Source organism: Podarcis cretensis (genome assembly GCF_951804945.1).
Source record: "Podarcis cretensis genome assembly, chromosome: 4".
Classification (NCBI taxonomy): Eukaryota; Metazoa; Chordata; class Lepidosauria; order Squamata; family Lacertidae; genus Podarcis; species Podarcis cretensis.
Window position 1 is genome coordinate 67,741,714 of NC_137173.1, and position 23,727 is coordinate 67,765,440.

The 23,727-nt window shown below is 41.8% G+C and overlaps 1 protein-coding gene and 1 long non-coding RNA gene across 2 annotated transcripts; one reads left to right on the top strand and one right to left on the bottom strand.

Annotated features, from left to right (window-relative positions):
* Positions 1 to 5,258: 5,258 nt before the first annotated feature.
* ZRSR2 (zinc finger CCCH-type, RNA binding motif and serine/arginine rich 2) lies at positions 5,259 to 17,867 on the bottom strand. Its single transcript, XM_079972865.1, has 11 exons — positions 17,718 to 17,867; positions 15,552 to 15,631; positions 15,120 to 15,204; positions 14,204 to 14,312; positions 13,476 to 13,562; positions 11,000 to 11,038; positions 9,964 to 10,079; positions 8,661 to 8,874; positions 7,113 to 7,168; positions 6,813 to 6,922; positions 5,259 to 5,828 (listed from the first exon to the last, which is right to left on the bottom strand). Exons 1-11 carry the CDS (start codon positions 17,771 to 17,773, stop codon positions 5,380 to 5,382), a joined length of 1,401 nt encoding a protein of 466 aa, XP_079828991.1. The 5' UTR covers positions 17,774 to 17,867; the 3' UTR covers positions 5,259 to 5,379.
* LOC307214390 lies at positions 17,857 to 20,982 on the top strand. Its single transcript, XR_013838025.1, has 3 exons — positions 17,857 to 17,993; positions 20,248 to 20,406; positions 20,940 to 20,982. It is a non-coding gene; the product is annotated as an uncharacterized lncRNA (long non-coding RNA).
* The last annotated feature ends 2,745 nt before the right edge of the window (positions 20,983 to 23,727 follow it).

The following is a 23,727-nucleotide window of genomic DNA, read 5'->3' on the forward strand; positions in this document are numbered from 1 at the left end:
TTGCTACGTCTGTCTGTTCAGAAACTTGTGGAAATAATTCGTTTCCTTTTACAGTTAAGAATTTTAATCTTTTTCTTGACAGTTAAATATAGCACTTGTAATGCAGTAGAGGTTTTTTTTAACAGCAAGCATATCATGACAATATACAACATTTTTTTCTAAGAAAAAGTACTTTGTGTTTTTTGGGAGTTTTGTTTGTTAGTTTGTTTGTTTAACCAGTTGTCCATGTTTTAAAACGTAGACATCCAGTCAGTGGAAGCATTAGAACACAATTTATAGAAACAAAACTTTATTGTGTAGCACATCTTAGTTTATAAGGCGTTTTTCTTTTTTCTTTTGTGTTTTTTTCTTTACTTACTTGCAAATCAGTTATAAACAATAGTTCATATACAGCTGGGGGTTTTTGTTTTTCGTTTTTACAATCCCACCCCTCACAGAAGCACCAAATATCTACTTATTTACCTTTAACAAAAGTCATTTCAGTTTTTAAACAAAGGTATCATTCCTCAGGTCGTATCATCATTCCTCAGGTCACCATGAATTCTTGCAGGCCTATAACAATATTCTATATAAGGTGTTTTTCTGTTTTTCCATTATTTCGGAATTAGTATTGTGGTACTCTATTGCAGGGGTAGCCATTGTGGTGCCTTCCAGATATTGTAAGGACTCCCATTAGCCTCAGCCAACATGGCCAGTGGACAGGGATGATGGGAGTTGTAGTCCAGCAACATCTGAAGGCACTGTGTTGGCTCCCCGAGCTCTGTTGTAATTCACAGGAGACATAAATTTTAGAGTCTTGTTTAAAACCATCAACAATTTATCTCCTCAGTTACATTTAGGTTTATCTCAATTGCTGAAGAAAATCAGTGTCTAGATGATAACCTTTCCATTCAAAACAAATTTATTGACAGATTATTGACAGATGGTTGTTTTCTGGCCTTTGGAAATGAACATTATCAACTTAAAGTTCATGGGTAGCAGTGTTAGGAACTGATATATGAAAGATAGGAGCTAAATGGCACCTTATAGCTAGGTTATGGTTGCAACAACGGAATGTCTAGGCACGCTTTTTATAACAAGAATACAAAGCTGAAAACCAAATGAACTGCAGCTAAGATATTATGTTCATTTCCCACATGGTCTAGTCCTTTCCCTGCCCACCCCCCTAATATTCTCTTCTCCAGTCTTCAGAGAGTAGCTGGAAGTAGCAGAAAAAGGCCCTCCTTTCCTTCCACTCTGCACTTTTAATCTGAAATCTTAGGCTCCCAGAGCTCAGAAACTGCTCACTCTAATGAATTTCCCTGCCACTAATGTGCCAAGAACAATGGGAGTTTCGAACACTGATGGGTAAGTAGCCTGCCAAAATAACTCTTTTTAGAAGTTTAGAGTTTTGTTTTGTTCTTAAAGAACTGCAAGGCTCGAAGTTGACTTTTAAATGTTTCACAGTGGTATTTATTTACCTCCGAAGTCAAAGATGTGGGTGTTTTGTAAAAACAAAGTCTAGATTGTGAGACGAGAATAAATTATTCCACTGTGTAATTCACTTTTACTACTTTATGCAAATTGTTCATGGAGAGGGAGGTAAGAGCTGAGCAGCTTGTGAAAGCCATATCCTTAACCACAATAAATGTCTAGTTTCTCTGATTTGCAGTCTTCAGCAGGTATAATCCATCCATTAAAGCATAATTGTGTAGCCCTAGGACTACAGCCACACCAAGCTAGCACTCCCTCTGGCACTCCAAGGATGCTGAATGCAGTAGTGTTGTACCACACCTACAGCTCTGATTACAGCAGAAAATGTTTACCTTATTTGTGATTATTATTTGTTTATTCTCTGAAATAAACTTGCATATAGTTCTTGAGGTTGGGGAACATATAAAAGCTATCTCCCCACCCTGACAATTACTGTAGCCGATTGTACTCTTAGCAGATCCTGCCTTTAGGGGGGAGAGGGTTGCAAATAGTGTGACTGGATGAGGGAGTCGTTTTACGACTGTGTTAGCTCTCAAATGTCTTGTGACTGAATAATGGCCATTCTTTTCCTTCTCCAGCAACCAGCTCCAGTACCCAATCTGCTCTGTATGGTCTCTTGTTCGTATTTACTTGTAAAGAAATAGAAGTGATTGTTTGTACTTCTAGGCGATGTGCATAAAAATAGTTCACAGAAAATGAGTCAGGAAAACAAGAACAATTAACATCATAAAGCCAACACAGTCGTAAAACGACTGATGAAGCAAAAAAGATTAGATTCAGAGTTCAGCAAGGATCTCAGTTGAATGCAGTTTGTAGTAGTTGTGAGCTGTTCATCTGAGCCACCAAAAGAGACTCCCCCAAAGATCTCTGTGATCAGGCTAGAATATCAGGGTTAAGGATATTGCAAATTAACATAGGAACCTTGACCCCATCCTAGTAACCGGGGGCAGCCAGTGAAAACTTTTAAGTGCCAGGTATGTATTTTGTACCAGTTGGAGCTTCTGGGCTGGGCACATAAGAGCATATTGCAATAGTAAAAGTCGAGGTTATCAATGTATATATCATCGTAGCCAGGTTATTCCTGTCCAAGAAGGGCTGTGATTGGAACACTAACCATAGCAGGTAAAAGGCATTCCTAGCCATTAAGCCTCAGCAGCAAAGATGGATCCAGGAGCACCCCCAACCTATGCACCTGTTCTGACAAAAGGAGAGTAACCCCATCCTGGACAGGCAGATGGCCAATCCATCTCCTGGAACTGGAGCTACTCTGGGTTTAAGCTTGGCTTATTACCCATCCATTCCACAAATGCCTCTGGTCAGCATTCCAGACTAGGCTCTGCCTTTCCTGACTCATATGTTGATGAGTCTTAAAAAGTAGAGCAGCATCTTAAAAAGTAGAGACATCACCTTGCCAACAAAGGTCCGTATAGTAAAAGCTATGGTTTTCCCAGTAGTGATGTATGGAAGTGAGAGCTGGACCATAAAGAAAGCTGATCGCCGAAGAATTGATGCTTTTGAATTATGGTGCTGGAGGAGACTCTTGAGAGTCCCATGGACTGCAAGAAGATCAAACCTATCCATTCTTAAGGAAATCAGCCCTGAGTGCTCACTGGAAGGACAGATCGTGAAGCTGAGGCTCCAATACTTTGGCCACCTCATGAGAAGAGAAGACTCCCTGGGAAAGACCAATGTTGGGAAAGATGGAGGGCACAAGGAGAAGGGGGCGACAGAGGACGAGATGGTTGGATAGTGTCTTCGAAGCTACAAACATGAGTCTGACCAAACTGCGGGAGGCAGTGGAAGACAGAAGTGCCTGGCGTGCTCTGGTCCATGGGGTCACGAAGAGTCGGAAACGACTAAACAACATGTTGATGATACCCAGCTCTAGATTTCTTCATAAGACATTTTCCCCCAAGCTGTGAATGACTGCTCCTAACACAGCTATTAAACAGCATTGGCAACATAATTGTGTCCTGCAGCACACCAAAGTACAAGGACCATGGGACCAAGACACAATCCCTCAATGCTCTTTTCTGGCCACACTCTTCAGGTGGTGGGGAGACAGTTCTCTTTATGAGACTTCTCACACTGTAAAATGGATTTTTCTTACTGCTGTGAGATTAACTCAGGGTAGTTTAATATACTATACCAAAATTGTACTTTTCATAGGTGTGGTGTGTCTACCCTAAATGAAAAAAAAAAATACCAGTAATCCTCATTGGTGATGTAATATACAGAAATAATTATTCTCAGTATGTGCCTCTTCTAGACCCAGAAGCCTATTATACCTTTAAAAAGTGTGATGGCAGCATCACCTTAATTTAAAGTGCTCTTCAAATCTATTGTAAACTATTTGTGGCAGTTCTTGGTTACCTGCTTTGTAGCATTATCCAGCTCACAGTTACACATGGAACTGGAGCAGGATTTCAGTTCCTGGCTCAGTCTATACACCTTTCATGTAGTTTGGGTAACTGCTGTATGTGAACTCTGCATACATTTATGTCTGTAACTTGCACAAATAACTTACCTTACAGCAGCTCCCCACTGCCAAATATGATGAGATGGAAGGAGCAGAATCAGGAAGCACATTCCTGCTTTCTGCCCTTTTGGAATTGTAATCACGTAAGACAGCTGAATAGGGCTTATTTAAACCCCTTTGACAGTAAGTTCCAGGCACCAGAAAACCATGAATAATGCTTCTAGGCAAACAGCTTTCAATACCTTTCACATAAGCTCCCCTCAACCTAATATTTTTTATCCCTGGCTAAACTTCTAGAAACCCGCATTCCAAAAAGAGATTGTCTGCTCGCAGTTGATGTTTGCTAAACATCTTGCACTAAAACACCTGAGACGTATGCTTTTGCACAGTGTTTTAATCTGAATGATACATGACTCGGGATCTGAAGTCTAGAAGAGAGTCCCAGGTGGATCCTGCAAACTACAAGAAATAATTACAGGAATCCATATGGCTAAGAATAGATGTCTGAAGCAGGGCTAAAACTGGGCAACCCACTTCCCAATTCTGATAAAGACCTACTTTCTTAATAAAGAATTGCAGTAACTTGTCTTATAGAAGAGGATGCACATTAGTGCTTTGGATCTGTATTCCAATATCAGAACAGCAAACACGTCTTCAGAGGCTAGTAATACTAAACTTTTCCTATACTTACAAGCAAGAAAAAAATACAGTATAAAACACAGCCTCCAGACTCCACACACAGCAGCTCATTTGTTCCTAGCAATACCCCCTGAAATAAGAGCTGTATTTTACACTTTGGAGTAGCTTGTGCTGATCCAGAAAGATGTGATTATGTATACATGTGTTTTATCGTGTGCTCTGTTGCCTTCCACTTGTACTCAGACCAAAACACATTAGCCAAGTTGCTTGTTTTGAACTACTCCCTAAATTGGTGTACCAAAACATTTCACATGCAAACAAAGGAGGATCGCTGCAGAGTAAAAACCATGCCTTGTTAGTTTTGCCCCCACATTAGCCCTAACAGTTCTAAATAATTTTAAAAAGGGCTTTTTGTATCCTATCCACCAAAAAGTCATTTTGCCATTTTAAGAAACAAAATCACGCACTGAATTTATTTACAAATTTCTAAACAAAAAGATAGGTAGAACCTTGGCACAATTGCTTAACTAAGGTACACTGTTTACATTAGAATGGGGGGGGGGGATTTATAAAGACCACCAGACTTCCATGACAGAATAACAAATAATTGGGTAAACAAGTTTTGAAGATTGTGAGATGTATTCCCTTAAATAATCATTGCCAAAAATAAAGATAGCCCACATCAGCTCTATTTCTAGGGCACAGGCAAGTCTCTAGTATGCAACAGCTCTGGTAAGCACCAAATTTTTATATCCACAAATATCTTGAAAAGTAGTTCAGCAACAAATTCAACTATTTCTTCCTCTGCTGCTGGATCGTTTTCTACCTCGACTTCTCGACCGAGAGGAACTTCTGCTACGGCTACGTGTTGGGCTCCTATTGCGGCTCCGGCCTCGCCTCTTCTTACTGCGTGACCGTCGCCTTCCACGACTTCGTGACCTCTCAGGAAATTGTCTTTTCTTACGTTTGTGATAACTCTTTTCCCTTTCAGAGTCTCCATTTCTTTTGCTGTAAGCGTGATCTGGACTTTGACTACTTCTTCTTCTTGACCTGCTGTAATAGTTTTCATGGTATCCCGCTCTATTTCTCCTTTCTGAATATTTACTTGCCTCTTTGGTCCATTCCGAGGTATTGTAAATATCTCTGTTGGCCTCCCAGAACTCATTGTTTGGATTTCTGAACACATGAAGAAAGTTGCAATGCTTTCCTCTTGGACACTTTTGCCTTTCAAACAAACCTGAAAACCAATTTTGAAACTGATTATCAAAGTCTGAAGACAACCGTAATTATAACCTTTGAAAGCTAAACAGACTCAGTGGATACTTCTATGTTTATTTTTATCTGCAAGATATTTCTTATCACAGATGTATGGGTGAAAGGGGTGGATCATGTCTTGTTTTAATAACTGTAGGAAATCAATGTTGCATTTGAAGACACAGTTGGATTCTGTCCCTGTTGCAGATTTTAAGGTGGTGCAGGAGAGGAAGAGCAAATCCCGTTTGTGCAAGCAGAAGTCTGTTGCCTAAGCTGGATGTCACAGCTAGATATTGCCCCTTATCTTGATACCACATGGACAAAAAGCAAGTGCTTTGGGTAAAGGCAACTTGCCCAACAGAAAGGCAAGTTTGAATCAGAGCCATATATGATCTTGTTCACTTTTAGGTGTATTCTAGCAACTGTGATATCTGTTTCTGTCTAACCACATGGCAGTCAAGCGGAAGGCCCATCAACTTGTATCAGACAGCTCAGTGTGGCCCAGGCATCCCTACCAGAGGTATCACTGAACCATATTCAGGGTGTGGAAGCCAGCAGCTCTAGCAAATGCACTGACTCAGAAACAGCTGCTACTGCTGGGCCCTGGCATCATCTCTCATAGGTGCTATCTTGTGTGGTGTATATATATGTACAAATTCCTGTTTCACAATTGTATTTTTGAATATAGGAAATGCTTGATCCTGTGATGCCAAGGTGTAGCATGGTGGGTTTGAATACACATGATATCTCCTGATGTACTTTAAGCTCTCAATGGTGCGGATACTTATTTATTACTTAATGCAGAACGGGGTCTTTCAAATAAGATACTATCCAATGAGTTGATAGGGTGTTGCCCCTATCAGTTGCATTCACTTTAAAATTATAATTTATGTATAATTTAATTACATGAAAAACATTTAGGCTGAAAGATATCAGCTATTAGAACTGGAGGTTTTCACTGACTTACCACAAATAGCTGTTTTCCACCTTGTTACTGGAGAAAATTCACATTGAAGCTGCCGACCTGCATACCATCGACCATTGAATAAAGCAAAAGCCTGCTGACATTCTTGTTCTCTTTAAAAATAAAAAAGTGTTATTAGAACCTCATAAAAGCAATACAATTCAATCAAGTGATATTGCATCAACATGGAGAATTAGCCATCTTTCCTGGGAAAGAGCTTTACCAATATACCCACCCATACCACATAAACCTTCCTTATGAGTTCTCATTCAGTTTACCAACTACTAAATTTTAAATACTTACGTTTGGTACTGAACGTAAACATTTCCTCGAAGATGAGGTTCAAAGTTGCAGCTCACCTATATCAAAAACAGGTTAAAACTTAAGGAAGCGCAGTTTCTTTGTATCCTTACATAGCTGCTTTAGTTGAGTAGTTTACAAGATACCTTATTTAATTATAGCACACAAAATGCACTTTCTTTCATGGTTTGGTGGCCTTTTTTCATGTATTAATAACAATCACAGGACAGACAGATTATCACCCATCCTATGACAGATATGGCTATCATAACATTGATATATGAACATCAAATCGCATCATGGCAACAAGCTGATGATCTTTATCTCCACTTGAGTGGGTAAACAAAATACCTGAACTCCTTCCGATTATTCCAAGTTGCACAAGGAAACAAAACTGATAAGCATAATAATTCTTAACGGATTTGTAATCTAACTGTACCACTGAGGACTAGGGAGGTGGGAGAGCAGAAAATGTGGCATGTTTTGTTGTTATGTCTTGTTTTAGTTTCATTTTAAAAACCGCACACAAGTGCAATCCCTATTATTGTACCCCAAGCTGATGTATGGGGGGGGGGCTATATTCAATTTGGAATGTATGTAATATTTTCAAGTTCTAGGTATGTCAAATTCAAATGCTTGTCTTGTCACCTTCAAGAACCGATACTTAGCCCTTCTGTCTAACCAACACACACTTCAGGATTCAGCTAGATTTTTGACATAAATAACTGGCACACAGTGTGGCTAACCCACACTGCATTAGGCCCATCTGCCTGAAGAACAATGTGCTGTGTAAGTGAAATCCATGAACTACGATTGCTATAAATATTTAACATTGTCTGTGATTCGTCAACTGCACATTCCAAAACAGCTCTCATATAATGCAAAGTAAGAAGTGTTACTTTTTCCTTGATTTAATGGGTTATACAGTCATGGGGAAAAGAAAAGTACACCCTCTTTGAATTCTGTAGTTTTACATATAGGGATATAATAACAACCATCTGTTCCTTAGCAGGTCTTAAGATTTGGAAAATGCAGCCTCAGATGAATAACAACACATGACATATTACACCATGTCATGATTTATTTAACAACAATGAAGCCAAAATGGAAACACAATGTGTGAAAAACTAAGGAATTAAGAGGGACTTGTTCTGACTCCACCCCCACTGAACACACAAACACACAGAGTGTTTCATGGTAGAGATCCTGGTCTAACTGCTTCCTCCCCAATTTTTTACTCTCCACATCTGCATACGAAGGGACATTAGGAATGCCTAGGATGATATCCAAATGTGACGGCCCATTCACACAACAGTCATTCCACTAGCATAAGCCTTGTTCTGGAGTAGCACAAGAGTTACAGTGAGTGTCTTGTGTTTGCAAAAGCTGTTGTGAGACCCCAAGCACAACCACCATGATACTTGGTGATACCTCAAGCTTCTGGGCTACCACTTGCCCAAAATCAGCTTTCAAATTTCTTGCACTAACATTACATTGGATCTCAGCCTGCAATTACTTAAGAGAGTAGCAAAACAGTATTTTGCGTTTTACCTTGAACTGAATAACCTTTCCCACATTCCTGAATTCAGGAAGTACATCTTCATAGAAATCTAGGAACTGTTGGTGCATTTCTTCCTCACTGTACTCCAGGCTTGCATCTGTGTCATAGTCATCTCTTTTACACTGCTCCATCCCAAAAGTGAAAAACATACCCCTAATAAGGAGTGTCTGACTAGAGGTTGGATGGTTATGCCTCCGCGAACATCTTCAATTTAAAGGAAGGAAAGAAAGAAAAAAAGCACTTATTCCAGCTGCTGAAGCTGCAACCATATATTATGCACTTTAGCATAAATACTTGGTCCCTCATACGCATAGGCAATCCGATAAAAAGTTCTCAAGGCACCTTATAAGGTTTGAACTCAAAAACTTAGGTTAGTATAGACTGAGCATGGGGAGCCCATAGCCGAATTACGATCCGTTATGTACCATACAAACAGTTCTATAAAAGAAGTGCATAAAAATTGAAATAATGCGTTGTATTCTTGCCCAATTCTATTTCATAACGTGCAACTTGTAGACTCTTGACCCAAGCAATCTGTCTGAAAAAGTTGGGGAAGCAAAGAATTCAGTACAAAGCTAGATGCGTTATAGACAAATTCACCGAAACTAGCTTGCAGTTTTGTTTGATGTCTCAGTTGTGACTTGTGAAAGTAACATTCCCCCCAGGTCTAGTTAGCTAGCAGCATTTGGGCTTTCTGGAGTCACCATTTCTGTCGGAGGCATACTTTGGTATGAATTACCTAGGTGGATAGATCTCCCCTTTGCCAAAAACGCTATTAATCTGACCCTGAATGCAGTTTCTCAATTTCAGAATCTAGGTTGCATTTGCAGTGAAGCTAAAAACACAAGCACCAACATAGATTTTAGTTCTCCAACAGCTATAATTAACTTCAGACTTTGAAGTGGTTCAATTCTGTCCCATCCATCATTTATTCCTTTAGCTATGCCTGTCCTCCTTTCCTAATTTTTATGGGCTTAATATGCAGTGGGGGAAATTAAAAACTAGAACTTTAATACAAGCAGCAGTAGCAGTTATTTAGATCTTTGATTTAAAATGGAACAGTTCAAGAAACAGCGACTTAGATCCTATATTTCCCCCTCCATGAATGAAAGGTGTTTCCATTCACAGGCTTTTGAACATGAAAAAGCAGAAATCTCTTTCCTATCCCTGTGTGAAAATGAGAGCTAAACTGAAGTATTGAAACAGTAATGCACCTATAGATTCCCTGCCCCCAGCAAAATAAAATGCAAGTCATACCGGTATTTTTAAAAGGCCCATATAGAACTGAATTACCTGTCTCCAAATTTGCAAGCTCCAGTTTTAATATAGAATGGGCAATTGGCACAATCTTTCTCACGTCCCATATTCTCTGGGGGCTCTGGATTATGCCAGGTGGTTCCATTTTCTACCTGGATTTTTTTTATAGAAAACAAGAACATTATATGTGTTAAACTGAATACTGGTCATGAATAAATTCAATTTATCTATGAAAATGGGAGTGATTATAATTGCAAGATGGTGGGAAGAAACAATCTTAGCACTGAAATAGAACGTCACTGAATGGTTTAGGGAAATACTAAAGTCTGCTTTAAATATTGAAATCTAGACCCAAGAAAAGACTGGAGAGGTTTAACCCACTTTGACTTACAAGTGTGAAACTTTGCATACTTGTACACTGAATATACTGAACAATTTTGTTAGGCATCCCAGTAAGCTTCAACAGGCCTTGTACATCCCACTAAATTCAACAGGCCTTGCTCCCAGGAAAGCGAGCATAGAATTGTAGCCCAACTGCAAGTGCTGTTGAGTGTATGCAGAGTGCTAAAATACTTCTGGGCACTGCACTTACGCACTGCAGAAGGCAACTCTCTTTCCAAAGAGAATAACACCTTTTCTATACCATTAGAACCTGTACAATCCCTCTCCTCTGACCTTCAGAGAGACTTTAAAGCACAGGAATCTAATTCAGTCACATCAACAAATTTATGAGCATCTTCATGGTCCATCAGCTCTTAAAAATTATATATCAGGAGTGCATTGAATCTCTGAATGACTGATACCGAACAGCTCCATGTTGATTTTGAGCACATATTCTTAAGAAAATAAAAAGCATATTTTTGGACCAGGATGCGGTCCACACAGTCTAGTTCTTGGCAAAATTCATAGCAAGCTGCAGGGCAAGCCTGTGTCAGGAATTGTATAATCTGTTAAAGAGAGACGTATGGTGCGATACAAGCTAATTACATAACCCATATGAAAGAACAAGCTGCCATTGTTCTCCAGAAAGAAGAGCCTCTCAGTGATCCATTTTCAAAAGCTCTAAACATACCTGACTTTCAGCCTGGTCCAACATCTTCTGCACAGCTTCCTATAAATGGTGCAAACATAGGACTAGTGAAAACCCTGAATGGAGACATCATCTGGTTTCTTCAGTCAAGACCATAATATTCAGGTTTTATATTATGTTCTGTTAGTTTTGTCAAATAAAACTGGAAAAAGCTTCCATGTTACTAAGAATGCCCAAAGAAAAATGTAGAAAACATTCTAGTTACATTTAAATAATTCCCCCCATTATTTGACACAATTCCAAAATTTTGACACAAAGAGCTTAAAGAGCAAACAGAACTGAAGGTTAAAATTTATTACCATATTCTTTCAATTTCCAAGTATCTGCAAGTCAAATAAAGACAGCAGCCCAGTCCTACAAGTGATTTAGCATAGGCATACATCTTTTGAAGACCTTTCTCAACTTCTATTTGAGTTGAGTGGCCCAGATTCACCATCCAGTTTCTTATCACATGGAATTTTCTCCTGAAGGATTTGATGCCAAAGACTGCTGTGAAGATTGTGCCTAGAACCTGGTTTTGAAACAGTTTACTCAGTGATGTCCAGAAGGTCAAACATTCCCAGGCCCACCGGCTGCCACCAATGCAGTGGTGTCTGAGAGGGAAAGAGTCTGTGTAACTAGAGTTCAGTTCCCCAGTATGTATTCAAGCTGGGTACCAGCATACTGAAAGTCCAGCCTGCAAAAAGGAAGCTTCCAATAGAGTAAGGAGAATTAATAACCAGCTTTGGGGTTTCTATTGGACTACCAGAAAGGAGTGCCTTAGGAACCCAGTCACCCAAGTTTAGCAATAATATATTTCCCCTGACATACACACACTTGTTTTGGCTTAATTGTCAGCTTGCACTGATTTCCATTGTACATCTTCCCCCTTCGTTTCTCAATGTCTAGATGCTGTAATGGGCTGGATAATTGCCAATGAACTGAAGCTGAATTCTGAGCACTGGCGGAGGAAGAGGAGTGCGGGGGAGTGCACTGCCCCTGGCAGCACGATCTTGGCAGGGTGCCATCGCGGTTGCCCCCCCCCCGCCCCCACAGGCAACACGCCCTGCCCCCAGGACACACGCCTGCCCCACCCCCACCTGCTCTCTGCCCCCCAGTTCCGTAGCATGAAGCTCCGCCACCGTTTCTGAGTTCACAGATTTGGTAGGTGGCCTGTTCTGGATGGAGTTGCATTCCCTCTGAAAGATCAGGATCACTGACAGGGTGTACTCCTGGATTCTACCTTGTCTGGAAGCGAAGGTGGTTTCAGTGGCACAGAGTGCCTATATTCCTCAACAGGGGTAGTCTTGTGGCTGTGATTCAAACTGCAGTGGCCTCCCATTTAAACTACTGAAACACATTCAACTTGGTGCAGCCCTGAAAGGTGGTTCAGAAGATATAGCTAGTGCAAAATGAGGCCACCAGAGACTTGTTGGGTATGCTGCCTAGGGACCATATATCAATTGAAGATCTGCATTGCCTGCCAATTAACTGCCAAACCCTCAGGGTGCCTTCAAACTCTACAATTCCATTTGCTCTCTATATGCTGAGCAAGGCATTCAACAAATTAACCTACAAGAAGCCGAAAGCATTATATTATGTTCCTTCCCACACCCAGCAAGCTATAGAAAAAGATACATCTTGATGAATGAGTCAGGTAAAGATGAGCTGTAACATCTTTGAGTGGAAAAAATGGTTAAGGAATCGCAGCAGTAAAATTCCTTGTGAAGTTAAGTTCTAAAAAGGAGTTAGTATACGTATACTTGCTACAGTTTCTTTAGAGAGATTACACTACAGTTAAACATAAGAATTCATAGCTTGTGCCCAGAACCTCCCAACAATAATTCTGTGTGTGAGGACTGGCCTAATAGTCACAAGAAACCCTTCCCTCTGCCAGTTCCAGAACAGCAGGGAAGGATAGCCTGGCAGCAGCTTCCAACAAATGTATGAATAGCTGCTGAGAGTTTGTGTCCCTTCTCCCTCATGAAGTGTAATCACAATTGCCAGCTGCAGTGAAGCAGGCTGCCAGAGGGCCCAAATATTTGGGAGCATTCATGGAACATTTCAGGAGAGATTCTATTTTGTCATTCTGTTTCCTGTGCCTTTTAAAAACAATGAAAAATAACAAGCATTTGCCCGGAGCCTTAGTAATAAGGCAAGATACTGCAGCAATAATATTAGCAACTTATATGCTGCCCTGAATAACGAAGGGTGCATCTACATTTACAGTGCTTTCTTAAACATGTCTACTTGGAAGTAAATCCTTTTGAATTCAATGGGGTTTACTCCCAGTAAGCAGGTATAGCATTGCAGCCTCACTTATTCATAATATGTTCCATTTACGTTATGCAGAAGCACTGAAAGAAAAACTTTTCAACCCTCGTGTCCCAACACTATGTACTTTTGTACTTTTTTTTTAGTCCTATTATTACTGTAAGAGGATATGCACTGTGTTTTATCCTCCTAGAGCAGGAATCACCTCTCTCTCTCTCTTCACTTGTTTTTTCCGGTCCTCCTCCTCTTGTTCTTTCCTTTGCTGTTCCTCCCATTCTTCTTTTATTCTTTGCTTTAAAAAACAAACAGAGACTGGCATTATGCTAAATATCTCCATGAAGGCTGAACAAATAAAATAATTTTAGTTGCTATTTGCTTTAACCAATAAGTGATAAATGTAAACTAATTTGCCACTTACTTTTTTTGAGATACTGAAGAAAGCAACATAGGTCATTAGGTGTGTGTAAACTTCTTCCCGCCCCCCTTCATTGCAGATTACAGTTAACACAGAACTGAACGAGCCTTAAAAGTCCAACTTTGCCCTCATCATTTAAAATCAGCCTCCCAACAATCGATGAAAACTTTCCCAGAAATAAGCCAGCCTTAAGCACTATACTTTAGTGCTGTGTTTTCCAAAATTAGTCAAAGGTAAAATAAAGGTGTGAAATCTAACACTGTCCATCTGCCAGTGGAAAAGTCACCTCTGACAGAATTGGTTCTCATTTCCCCCCTGCAGTTCCTCCAGCAACCCTGCTCCAGCAGGTTGCAGGGTTTTCCAGCAGAGACAGATGGAGGTGATGGGTGGCTGGAGAGAGAAGTCCTCTCACACAACCATTGCTTTTTGGTGGTGTTGTTTTTTTAATAAAGACCTCAGTAATTATTTTTATGTTTAGAATGTCTGCTCCAAAAAGGTAGTCAAAGCATATACTGCACCTCTTCCTCCTCTTGACGTTTTCTTGCTGCCTCTTCTTTTGCTTTCCTGATCTTAAAAGCTTCTTGTGCCCTTTCTTCTCGCAGCAACCACTCCTCATGAAGCCTCTGCCTGCAAACAGAATCTGATGAATGCTGGGTTATCACTGAATATCATCAAACTTACTATGTTTTTATTTCTTAAAAAAATAATAATTCTGCCTTTCTATTTAAAATAGTAATATTCAAATTAAGTACTGTTTAAAATAGCAAAAGCACAGCAGTAAAGTAGCAGCCATATGGCTAAACCATATAAGCTAATTACTAATAAGAGTGGGCACCCAGGGGGAAACATGGCCTGGTGTCTAAAAGGTAATAATGATGGTGTCAGACTAAGCAACCTGGGGATAGAATTCCAGGGATCTCTCTTGTGTAGTTGCTCACCTAATCTTCAAAGCAGACGTCTAAAGAAAGGCCTCAGAAGAGCTAGGGGGCACAGGCTCCAATTCATACAGTGCTAACTTATACATGTTTACTTGGCATTTAAAGCACTATGTTCAATGGAGATTACCCCTAGATAGCTATGAATAAGGTTGCAGCCTCAAGACTATTTAGCAGAGTAATTCCTCAGAGTTTTGGACTATGGCCTAAAACAGGCAATTAAACACTGCAACTTTACACTTCACTTGGACAACAGCAGTAGGCTGGAAGGGGAGACGGAATTGGCAAAAGTCACCCCACCTCTGCCAACAAGAAGGTGGAAGTAAAGTCTGGATCCAACCCACCACCTTTGCATTTGGTCTGTTGAGCTAGCTAAGCAATGTTAATATATCATAGGGGCATCCTCTTGTTCCATCACATTTCATTGAATATCAGCCACTGGAACTTTATTCAAAGTAAATATGCATAGAGCTGCCAATTATATGTAATTTTAATTTACCTTTCCTCTTCGAGTTGTTTTTCTTCATCATCTAGGTCGTCATCTTCTAGCTTTTCAGAAACCTGTTCATCTTTCTCTCCTTTTTCTGAAGAGAAAAAAGTGTACCTCTTTTTAAATATATAATATAGATAGCTTACCCTTGCCATGAGGCAAACCACTGCATTCTACACAATCTAAGGTCCAAGACAGTCATCAGTGCATGCACAGAGCCTACGTTCTCAAGATTGCCACAGTCATGAATTACACTTCCCAACCTATGATCAGATGAAGAGGCTGCAGCCTTGTTGACAATGAAATATAATTACCTATTATTTTCAATCTAAAACAACATTTTAAAACACTTTTGAATACCAATGACAACCATCTTCTGAGAGCTGAAATTTAGCTCATATTTCACAAGTAATCTGTGCGGTTCATCAACTTAGCTTTTACCTGAATCTCTCAGTCTTGCTAGTGCTTGTCTCTTTTTCTTCCGTTTCTCTTTCTTCAAAAGGGCTCTGTACTTTTTGTGGCTGAAAATGGAAAAAAGATTCTTCTTGGTTTTTGTAGTAATTGGCCAGCTAACAGTCAACTAGGATTTCTCAAGTGTTGAGCATACAAACATTTATAACAATGTTTTCTTATTGGATTAAAACAACAAACAAATGTTATTTTTTCAGATAGTATTGCCATGGAATTCTACTCAATATGATCCAGAGCAGAACTCCGATGTATAGTTAGCGGAGTAAAAACTTAAACACATTGCAGGATTCCCCAAAAATAGACCAGAGAAAATTATTTCATCTAGCAGAGCTTTACTGCTACTGAAGGCAAATGAGCATAATGGTCACAAATACAATACACTCAGGATTCGATGTAATCCATAAGAAATCCAGTTGCAGCAGACTTAACTTAAACTTACAATAACTTATAAGTCTAAACCTTAACACCAAGCATACTATGTACAGTGGTGCCCCGCAAGATGGAAAACTCGCTAGACGAAAGAGTTTTCCGTTTTGGAGGTGCTTCGCAAGACGAATTTCCTATGGGCTTGCTTCGCAAGACGAAAATGTCTTGCGAGTTCCTGCGGGGTTTTTTCCCTCCCCCCCCTTTTTCTAAGCCGCTAAGCCGCTAATAGCGCTAATCCACTAAGCTGTCAATGGGCTTGTTTCGCAAGACGAAAAAACCGCTAGATGAAGAGACTCGCGGAACGGATTCTTTTCGTCTTGCGAGGCACCACTGTACAGAACACCACACCAGAAGGAAAAGAGATAGAAAGAGAAAGTGAAACTTAGGCTCCTTCTGGTCTATTTTTGTAGTCAGAATGACCCTGACAGAAGAGATAAGAAATTAAGCCAGCTGTACTCAGCTTCTCTGAAGGAATAACCCAAACATCACGAACCACCTGCTTTTTTCTTTCATACAGAAAAGCCCCCAGAACCCTCTTGAATTAATTAGAATAGGAAAGATCTCTACACATCAGATCAATACTTTCTGCACTAAGAAATGCAAACTGATAAGTATATCACAAGAAACCCAGTGGGACTTCAGTGAAGACACGTGTGAGTTTGCCCTGTAAACTGGTTCTTTTATGGCAAAATCCTACGCATATTTATTCAAAGTTCAAAGGCTGCTGGGATTGCAGCCATTAATGTTAAAGTTGAATTGTAAACACTTAATTTACTTGTTTTAATATTTTGCTACAAAACATTTTTTGGAAAAAAAGGAAGAAAGAATGCAAGCTTATTATTTGAACCAAGAAATAGAGGAAAATACAAAACGAATAATAAACAAAAGATAGAAAAACTGGGCAGATTGTCAGTTCTATACAATTTCTAGTTCAAAATGTATACATATTATCAAGTCTAAGAAATGTTTCAACAGCAGTTCCCCAACCAACTATAGAAGTACAATGTCTTTGTTTTAAAATGTACCAAACTTCCCAGTGCCAATCCTTAAGACGTTACTGTACTTCTTTACTATTGAGTTTGCAACAGTTGGCATAGCCTCAGGTGTCTTTTTAATTACATACCAAAGGCCTAACGGCATCCACATAAAAGGGGCACTTATTTTTCTCACTTTCTTGGATCGGATCGGTGACCCTTTCTCTATAAAGGCTTAACGATGTTGCAATTTCACTAAGCATTAAGGGTTTTGCATTCGCTTCAAGCCACAGCGATACTTCAGAGCTCACCACCTACTTATACGTTCCCCGCGGCAGCGCTCCCCTTCCTTCCTTCGCATCACAACAAATGACATCTGCCTGCCTCATGGCTTTGTCCCAGGTACACTTTAATCCCACCCATTCGGAGCTAAGTAGCACCCGAGGCACGCAAAGCCTGTCAGGCTTCCCAGCGGCCCCTGGAGAAACCTCCCCGCCCTTATGAAGCCCAGCTCAACCTTCCACTACCAGAGGCAGGAGGAGCCCAGCTTACACTTGGGTCGGGGGGGGGGGGGGTTGGTGGCGCGCTGCCTCATCACCGAAAGCGCCACGTGTGGGAACCGGGAGCTAAGGCGAGCGGATGAGCGAGCGAGCAAGCGAGCGCCACCTCCGGTTCCCCCTCCGTGCGGGAAGCTCCCCATAAGGGGGACCAGACCCTTCCGCAGAGCCCTCCTTACCTCACTTTCGCCGGCCCTTCTTCCGCCACCAACGGCGGAGACACGGGCGCCGCCATGTTCCACAGTTTCTAAGGCAGTCACGTGACGGGGGACCGCCGGAGGTGACGTCCGCTCACTTCCGGGTTTACTGCGGGGAGGTGAATGGTCTGAAGCTAAGAAACGTAGAAAGCGTCGGATTCTACAGCGCCTCCTTTCCTGCTGCTCTGGAGTTGGAACGGGCTTCCTGTACTCACTTCCAGTGCACAATGCAAAAGCGGCGTTTGAATTAAGAGAGAGGCAAGGCATAGGGAAGTGGACTATCTCTTAAGTTTCTCCCTTTTTCTTTTTTGCACTCTTCTCCCCGGGGTGGAACTAGAATTGTCTATATAGAAATCATTGGGGGAATCCAAAACTTGAAGGCTGCAGACAGAAGCAAAGATAGGAGCCCTTAGTCCTACTCAGAGTATCTCCTGTTAAGATAATGAACTTAAGGTCGTGTCCTTTAATTTAAGGTGAGTAATTGAGTAATTGAATGCAGCCATGGGTGTAGCTGCCCCCCATCAATAAAAATCAATAAACATATGAGGTCCTGTCCCCCTAACAAAAGCCTGCCCCCTAACAAAAAAACTGGCGACACCCATTAATTTAGCCCTTTCAAGTCGCCCGTCCATGTGAACGGAAGCCTTTTGCATGCAGTTAAATGCAGGATTTCAGATTCATAGCTGTCAACCTTCCCTCTTTTTTTGCGGGAAATTCCCTTATTCCAGCGCCGTTTTCCGCTGCTTCCCACTGCTATCCCGGATTGTTAGATATCCCAGATATCCCGTAGACTGTCCCCGGGACAGGTGAGGCTGCTGATCCCTTATTTTCGAGGCTGCTGATCCCTTATTTTCAAATCTGAAAGTTGACAGCTATGTTCAGATTGGGGGTGGGGAAGTTGAATAAATGCCCTTTGCTGCAACCTGTGGGCTGTTTTTATGCAGGGATTTTGGCTGAAAATCCATACCAACCATACCTCTGACCTGCAATGTTGATTGCGCTATGTTGCCTCCTGTTCAAAGACACCCTCTTGTCAGTGGTTATCTCCCCAGTTACAACAGGGCCATGGTAGCAGTAGACAACACTACAGGGTTGTTGAATGCTATTTTCTCAACCTGACCTCCCAACCTGCATTGTGGGGATATAAACAGTGGGCAACGTTACAAGGTTGTGTATGCTACTCTTTCAGCCTTAAATCCCCACAGTGCCATGAAACTTGCTGCATGATCTTGGACAAATCACTATGTCTCAGCCAAACCTACTTCACAGCGTGGGTGGGAGAAGCAAGCATACTGCCTTGAGCTCATAGGAGGATGGGTAGAATTAAAATGGGAGTAAATAAAGAATAAATAATTAACCCCCAACATGCAAAAGAGATGTAATTCCAAAGAACTGTGTTACAGGGTTGTTCTAAACCACTTCCAACTGGCAATATTAATTAATTTATGGTATTTATGGGTTAAAGCCTCAGCGCCTAGGACTTGCCGATCGAAAGGTCGGCGGTTCGAATCCCTGCGGCGGGGTGCGCTCCCGCTGCTCGGTCCCAGCGCCTGCCAACCTAGCAGTTCGAAAGCACCTCCGGGTGCAAGTAGATAAATAGGGACCGCTTACCAGCGGGAAGGTAAATGGCGTTTCCGTGTGCGGCTCTGGCTCGCCAGAGCAGCGATGTCACGCTGGCCACGTGACCCGGAAGTGTCTCCGGACAGCGCTGGCCCCTGGCCTCTTAAGTGAGATGGGCGCACAACCCCAGAGTCTGTCAAGACTGGCCCGTACGGGCAGGGGTACCTTTACCTTTACCTTTACCTTTACCTTATTTATGAATCCAAAGGAGCTCAGGGTCATATACAAGAAACAGTAGGCAAAATACATTGAAAATGAATTAAAAACATACACAAGCTAAAAATGAAATAATAATTCTAGCCCCATTTGTCTTCAATTCAATATGACTTCTGAGCAGACTTTGTTAGGATTGCTAATCATCAATCATCAAAACACTGACTCCTACTACTAAGGATTAAACATCTCATTGTCAAAATAAATGTCTAGATAAATAAAAAAGTTCTTCAGATGATGTAAATCTAGGGTAAGATCATTCCAAAGCTGTGTTTCCACCACAGAGAAGACCTTTCTGCACCCTCTCGCCATGAATCCTGGCAGGGATCAGAAGCAGAGTCCTCTGCCTCTGCGTCACCACTCTGCCTCTCTCATCACCCCCAATTTTAAGGAGGAGGCAGTCCTGCAGATATTTGGACCTTGAGTCTTTTAGGGCTCTACAAACAGTTGCCAACACCTGGAAACCCAGTAGTACAGAGGCAGCCAATGCAGAACTTTTAGGGTCAGAGATACCAGGTCATATATCACTGCCCTACTTAATAACTTGGCAGACACATTCCGCACTAGCTGTAGTTTCCAGTTTGTTTTTGAGTGCAGCCCCACTTAGGCAAAGTGCAATAATCCAAATGAAATCATCAGAACCCAGGTAACTGATAGCAGGTTGTCTTGTTCTTTGAAGGGCCATAGCTGGGAAGAGATGCTCTTTGCTACCACAATCACCAAAACCTCCAACAACAACAGTGAACCAAGGAGAAACCCCACGCTATGTAGCTGCTCCTTCAGCGGGGGTGCTACACGTACCAAATCTGGCTGTCTTTCCGTTTCCTGGACATGAGAAGTATGTGTCCCTAGTACCTTCAGCTTATCAGGGTTCAGTCATAATTTATTGGCCCTTGTTCAGTCTGTCACTGCCCACAGTACATCTGTTGCTCTCCTGATTCAGATGGCAAGAAAACTGGCAGTGCTTCCCCTCATAACCCTGGATGTCTGCGCCTAGCAGTTCCATAGCATGGGAGACAAGATAGAATCACAATTAAGGATCATATATCTCTTTTCACATTTGAAATTGGCTGCAACTGTCTTGTCTTTTCAGTTTACTAGGAAGGGTCAAGCAATTACCAGACAAGTCTTCCAAAATCTTCCAGGACAGTAATATATTTACATACTTGGCCAAGGGAAGTTAATTTTTAGTGCAAAACAGTAGTGATTAACTCCCCCAGAATTTGACACAGTTGGAGGTCTGTGCATAGCTATTAATTAACTTCTATGAACGTCTAGTAAAATTTTGACTGTCCTGGGCATTTAAAGCGAACTAGAGAAAGAAGAGTTTTTGCCACATTGTCCTTATTTCTCCTTTTGGGTCCCTTAGAGCTAAACAAAGATGAAGAGAATAAAGAGGCATGAGGTCATTTAAAGAGAAAAAACTAACCAACTTGGCATAAACCAGCAAAGGAGAACCTGTGGCCCTCCCAAATGTTGCTGGCTTCTAGCATCTCCAACCATTGCCCATGCTCACTGGGACTGATGGGGACTGAAGTGTGACAATATTTGGCAGACCACAGGTTACCCATCTCTGGCATAAATGGTGCAGCAGCTGTTTTGGCTCAGTTTGGGTGTCCCGGCAGCAGCACCAGATTGACTCCTGCTGGTGTGCCTGAACTGCCCTGGCCTTCTTGCTGTCTTCCCCCCTCACGATCCCAGTATGTGTCAGAGATGTTTCTTCCAGGAGGTTGGGTCTGTGGCCCCTCAGATTTGCACAAAACCAGAAAAGTGCACTATTAGTTTGCTTGTGTAGGTTTCTGGTTTTGTGCACATCTGAGGTATCAATATGAGGAAAATGCTCAGTTCAGGGGTGCTAGGAATAGTTAGCATCACAGCTGGAGATGAAAGCAATTGTATTTTCTCAGTGCACACTTTTCAGATTAACTTGCTGTGCTGTGCAGTATAATGCAGTATCTGGTATAGGAATTCTTAATGTGGTTTGCTAGTAAAGGTAAAGGTAAAGGTACCCCTGCCCGTACGGGCCAGTCGTGTCTGACTCTAGAGTTGCATGCTCATCTCGCTTAAGAGGCCAGGAGCCAGCGCCATCCGAAGACACTTCCAGGTCACGTGGCCAGTGTGACGAAGCTGCAGCTGGCAAGCCAGCACCAGCACAGCACACGGAAACACTGTTTACCTTCCCGCTATAAAGCGGTACCTATTTATCTACTTGCACTTAAGGGTGTTTTCGAACTGCTAGGTGGGCAGGAGCTGGGACCGAACGACGGGAGCTCACCCCGCCGCGGGGATTCGAACCGCCGACCTTACAATCAGCAAGTCCTAGGCACTGAGGTTTTACCCACAGCGCCACCCGCGTCCCATGGTTTGCTAGTGCAGTTGTTCAAATCTGAGGGATCAGAGGGGGGAAATGTAGTTCAGGAGCCACAGGAAACAGTTATAAGCACAGCCAGGAAAGAAATGAAAGCATTGAGGAAGTAGGAGGCATGGAAACAGAATGTCTGTCGACTGATCTACCCACCCAAAACTACTGAAAATTTTTTTCTGTGATTGCATTTTCCCCAATCAGATTATCCCCATATTTGGCAAACCTGATTTTGCTTGGGGAAAGCATCAAGATTGTTGTTGTTTGAGGGTAATGTCATGTGAACTACGCAAACAGCTGGAAACACAGTGTGGCTGAGCCCCTGCTAGGTGTAAATAAACTGTGTTCATTTACTTTGCAGTAGCCTGTCCTGCACTGACATCCGAAGCAGGCCGCATGAGTAACCACAACACTTGTTGCTGTTTTGGTTTTTAAAGCATAAGAATATTAAACAGAATGTTTCATCTCCTACCAAATCTCATTACATTTATTAGAGAGCAGCTGCAACTCAGATGCCTTCAACAACATTTACTACCTGGTTAAGAAGCTGTAAGGAGTGAGTGAAAAGGAAATTGCACCGCCTATACAATTTATCATGGAGGCTGGTGGGTATAAAGATGGATTAAAAACAACTCACCTTTTTTAGAGTGGAGTTCCGGAACAAAGCTTTTCTTCAGTTATAAGCTGTGAAGCCCGGAAACCCAAAGTTCAGCTAATCCTGAGATTAGCTGCTAGCCGCAACATGTTTACTTTGGTGATGGGAGAGGGGGGGAGAAGTCAACAACTACAAATCTCAGAAAACTATTGACACTGTTTTTACCAGTGTTGGATGAGCACTCCATCCTTCTTAATACTGTGAAACTGATCAAGGGGTGTGTGTGTGTGTGTGTGTGTGTGTGTGTGTGTGTGTGTGTGTTAAGAACATTGTTAAATTGCCATTTTGTCTGGCATCATCTCCAGAAGCCCCTAATTTTACATAACCAGTGTCTGGTGACCTTAGGGCAAATGGTTAGAAGAGACTCATTCAAATGCTTCTTCACACATCTAGCTGATTATTCTGCACAGAAGGAAGTGGTGAGTAAATCTATTCACCTCCTGTGCTGAATCATGATCTGGGGCCAAGTACATCGCTCCCTGTTTGATTACTGGATGACTTACAAGTGAATGTGGCCACCATTGAAGAGTACAGTGATGTGAGTTGTCTGCAATATTTGATCTGCAGAGGCTATTTCACACATGCAATTCATCCCTTGAAGTTGGAGTCACTGAGTGATGAGCACGTATGTGAAGCTTCAACTCCAAAACCAAAACATTAAACTACTGCTTCATTATACCGCACTGTGGAATGTACATTTACATACCCTCCAACATTTCTCCAATGAAAATAGGGATGTCCTCTTCCATGATGATGATGATTGTTTTATTTATATCCCACCCATCTGACTGGGTTGCCATCCTGCACTCAGCTCTCACCTGTAGCTCCTAGAAGCTGTCAGCATGGGGCAGCAGCCACACCCCAGGAACAGATTTGACTGGCTGCCTAAACCAGGTGAGGGCAGCTGGTGGGTCTCAAACCCTCAGTGAGTAAGTGAGACAGGTTCTAGCAGATTGAGCGGATGTGACCAATAGTGGCTCCAATGGTCAAGAAGGTGGTTTCTGCATTATAGAAGGAAGTGAGGGGCAGATGAGGCTCATCAGTGTGGGAAGGTAGCCCATCTAGAAGAAGGAAAATTCTGATCCTAAACCTCCACTGCCTTGTGGGATATCTTTGGAAAAAGAAAAAGCTAAAGAATCCAG

Coding starts and splice junctions, on each gene's coding strand:
- ZRSR2 (XM_079972865.1), bottom strand. CDS start 17,773: ATGGCGGCGCCCGTGTCTCCGCCGTTGGTGGCGGAAGAAGGGCCGGCG. Junction 13,563..14,203: donor AACGTCAAGAGGAGGAAGAG/GTGCAGTATATG, acceptor TGTTTTTTAAAG/CAAAGAATAAAAGAAGAATG. Junction 7,169..8,660: donor GAAAGGTTATTCAGTTCAAG/GTAAAACGCAAA, acceptor TTTTTGATATAG/GTGAGCTGCAACTTTGAACC.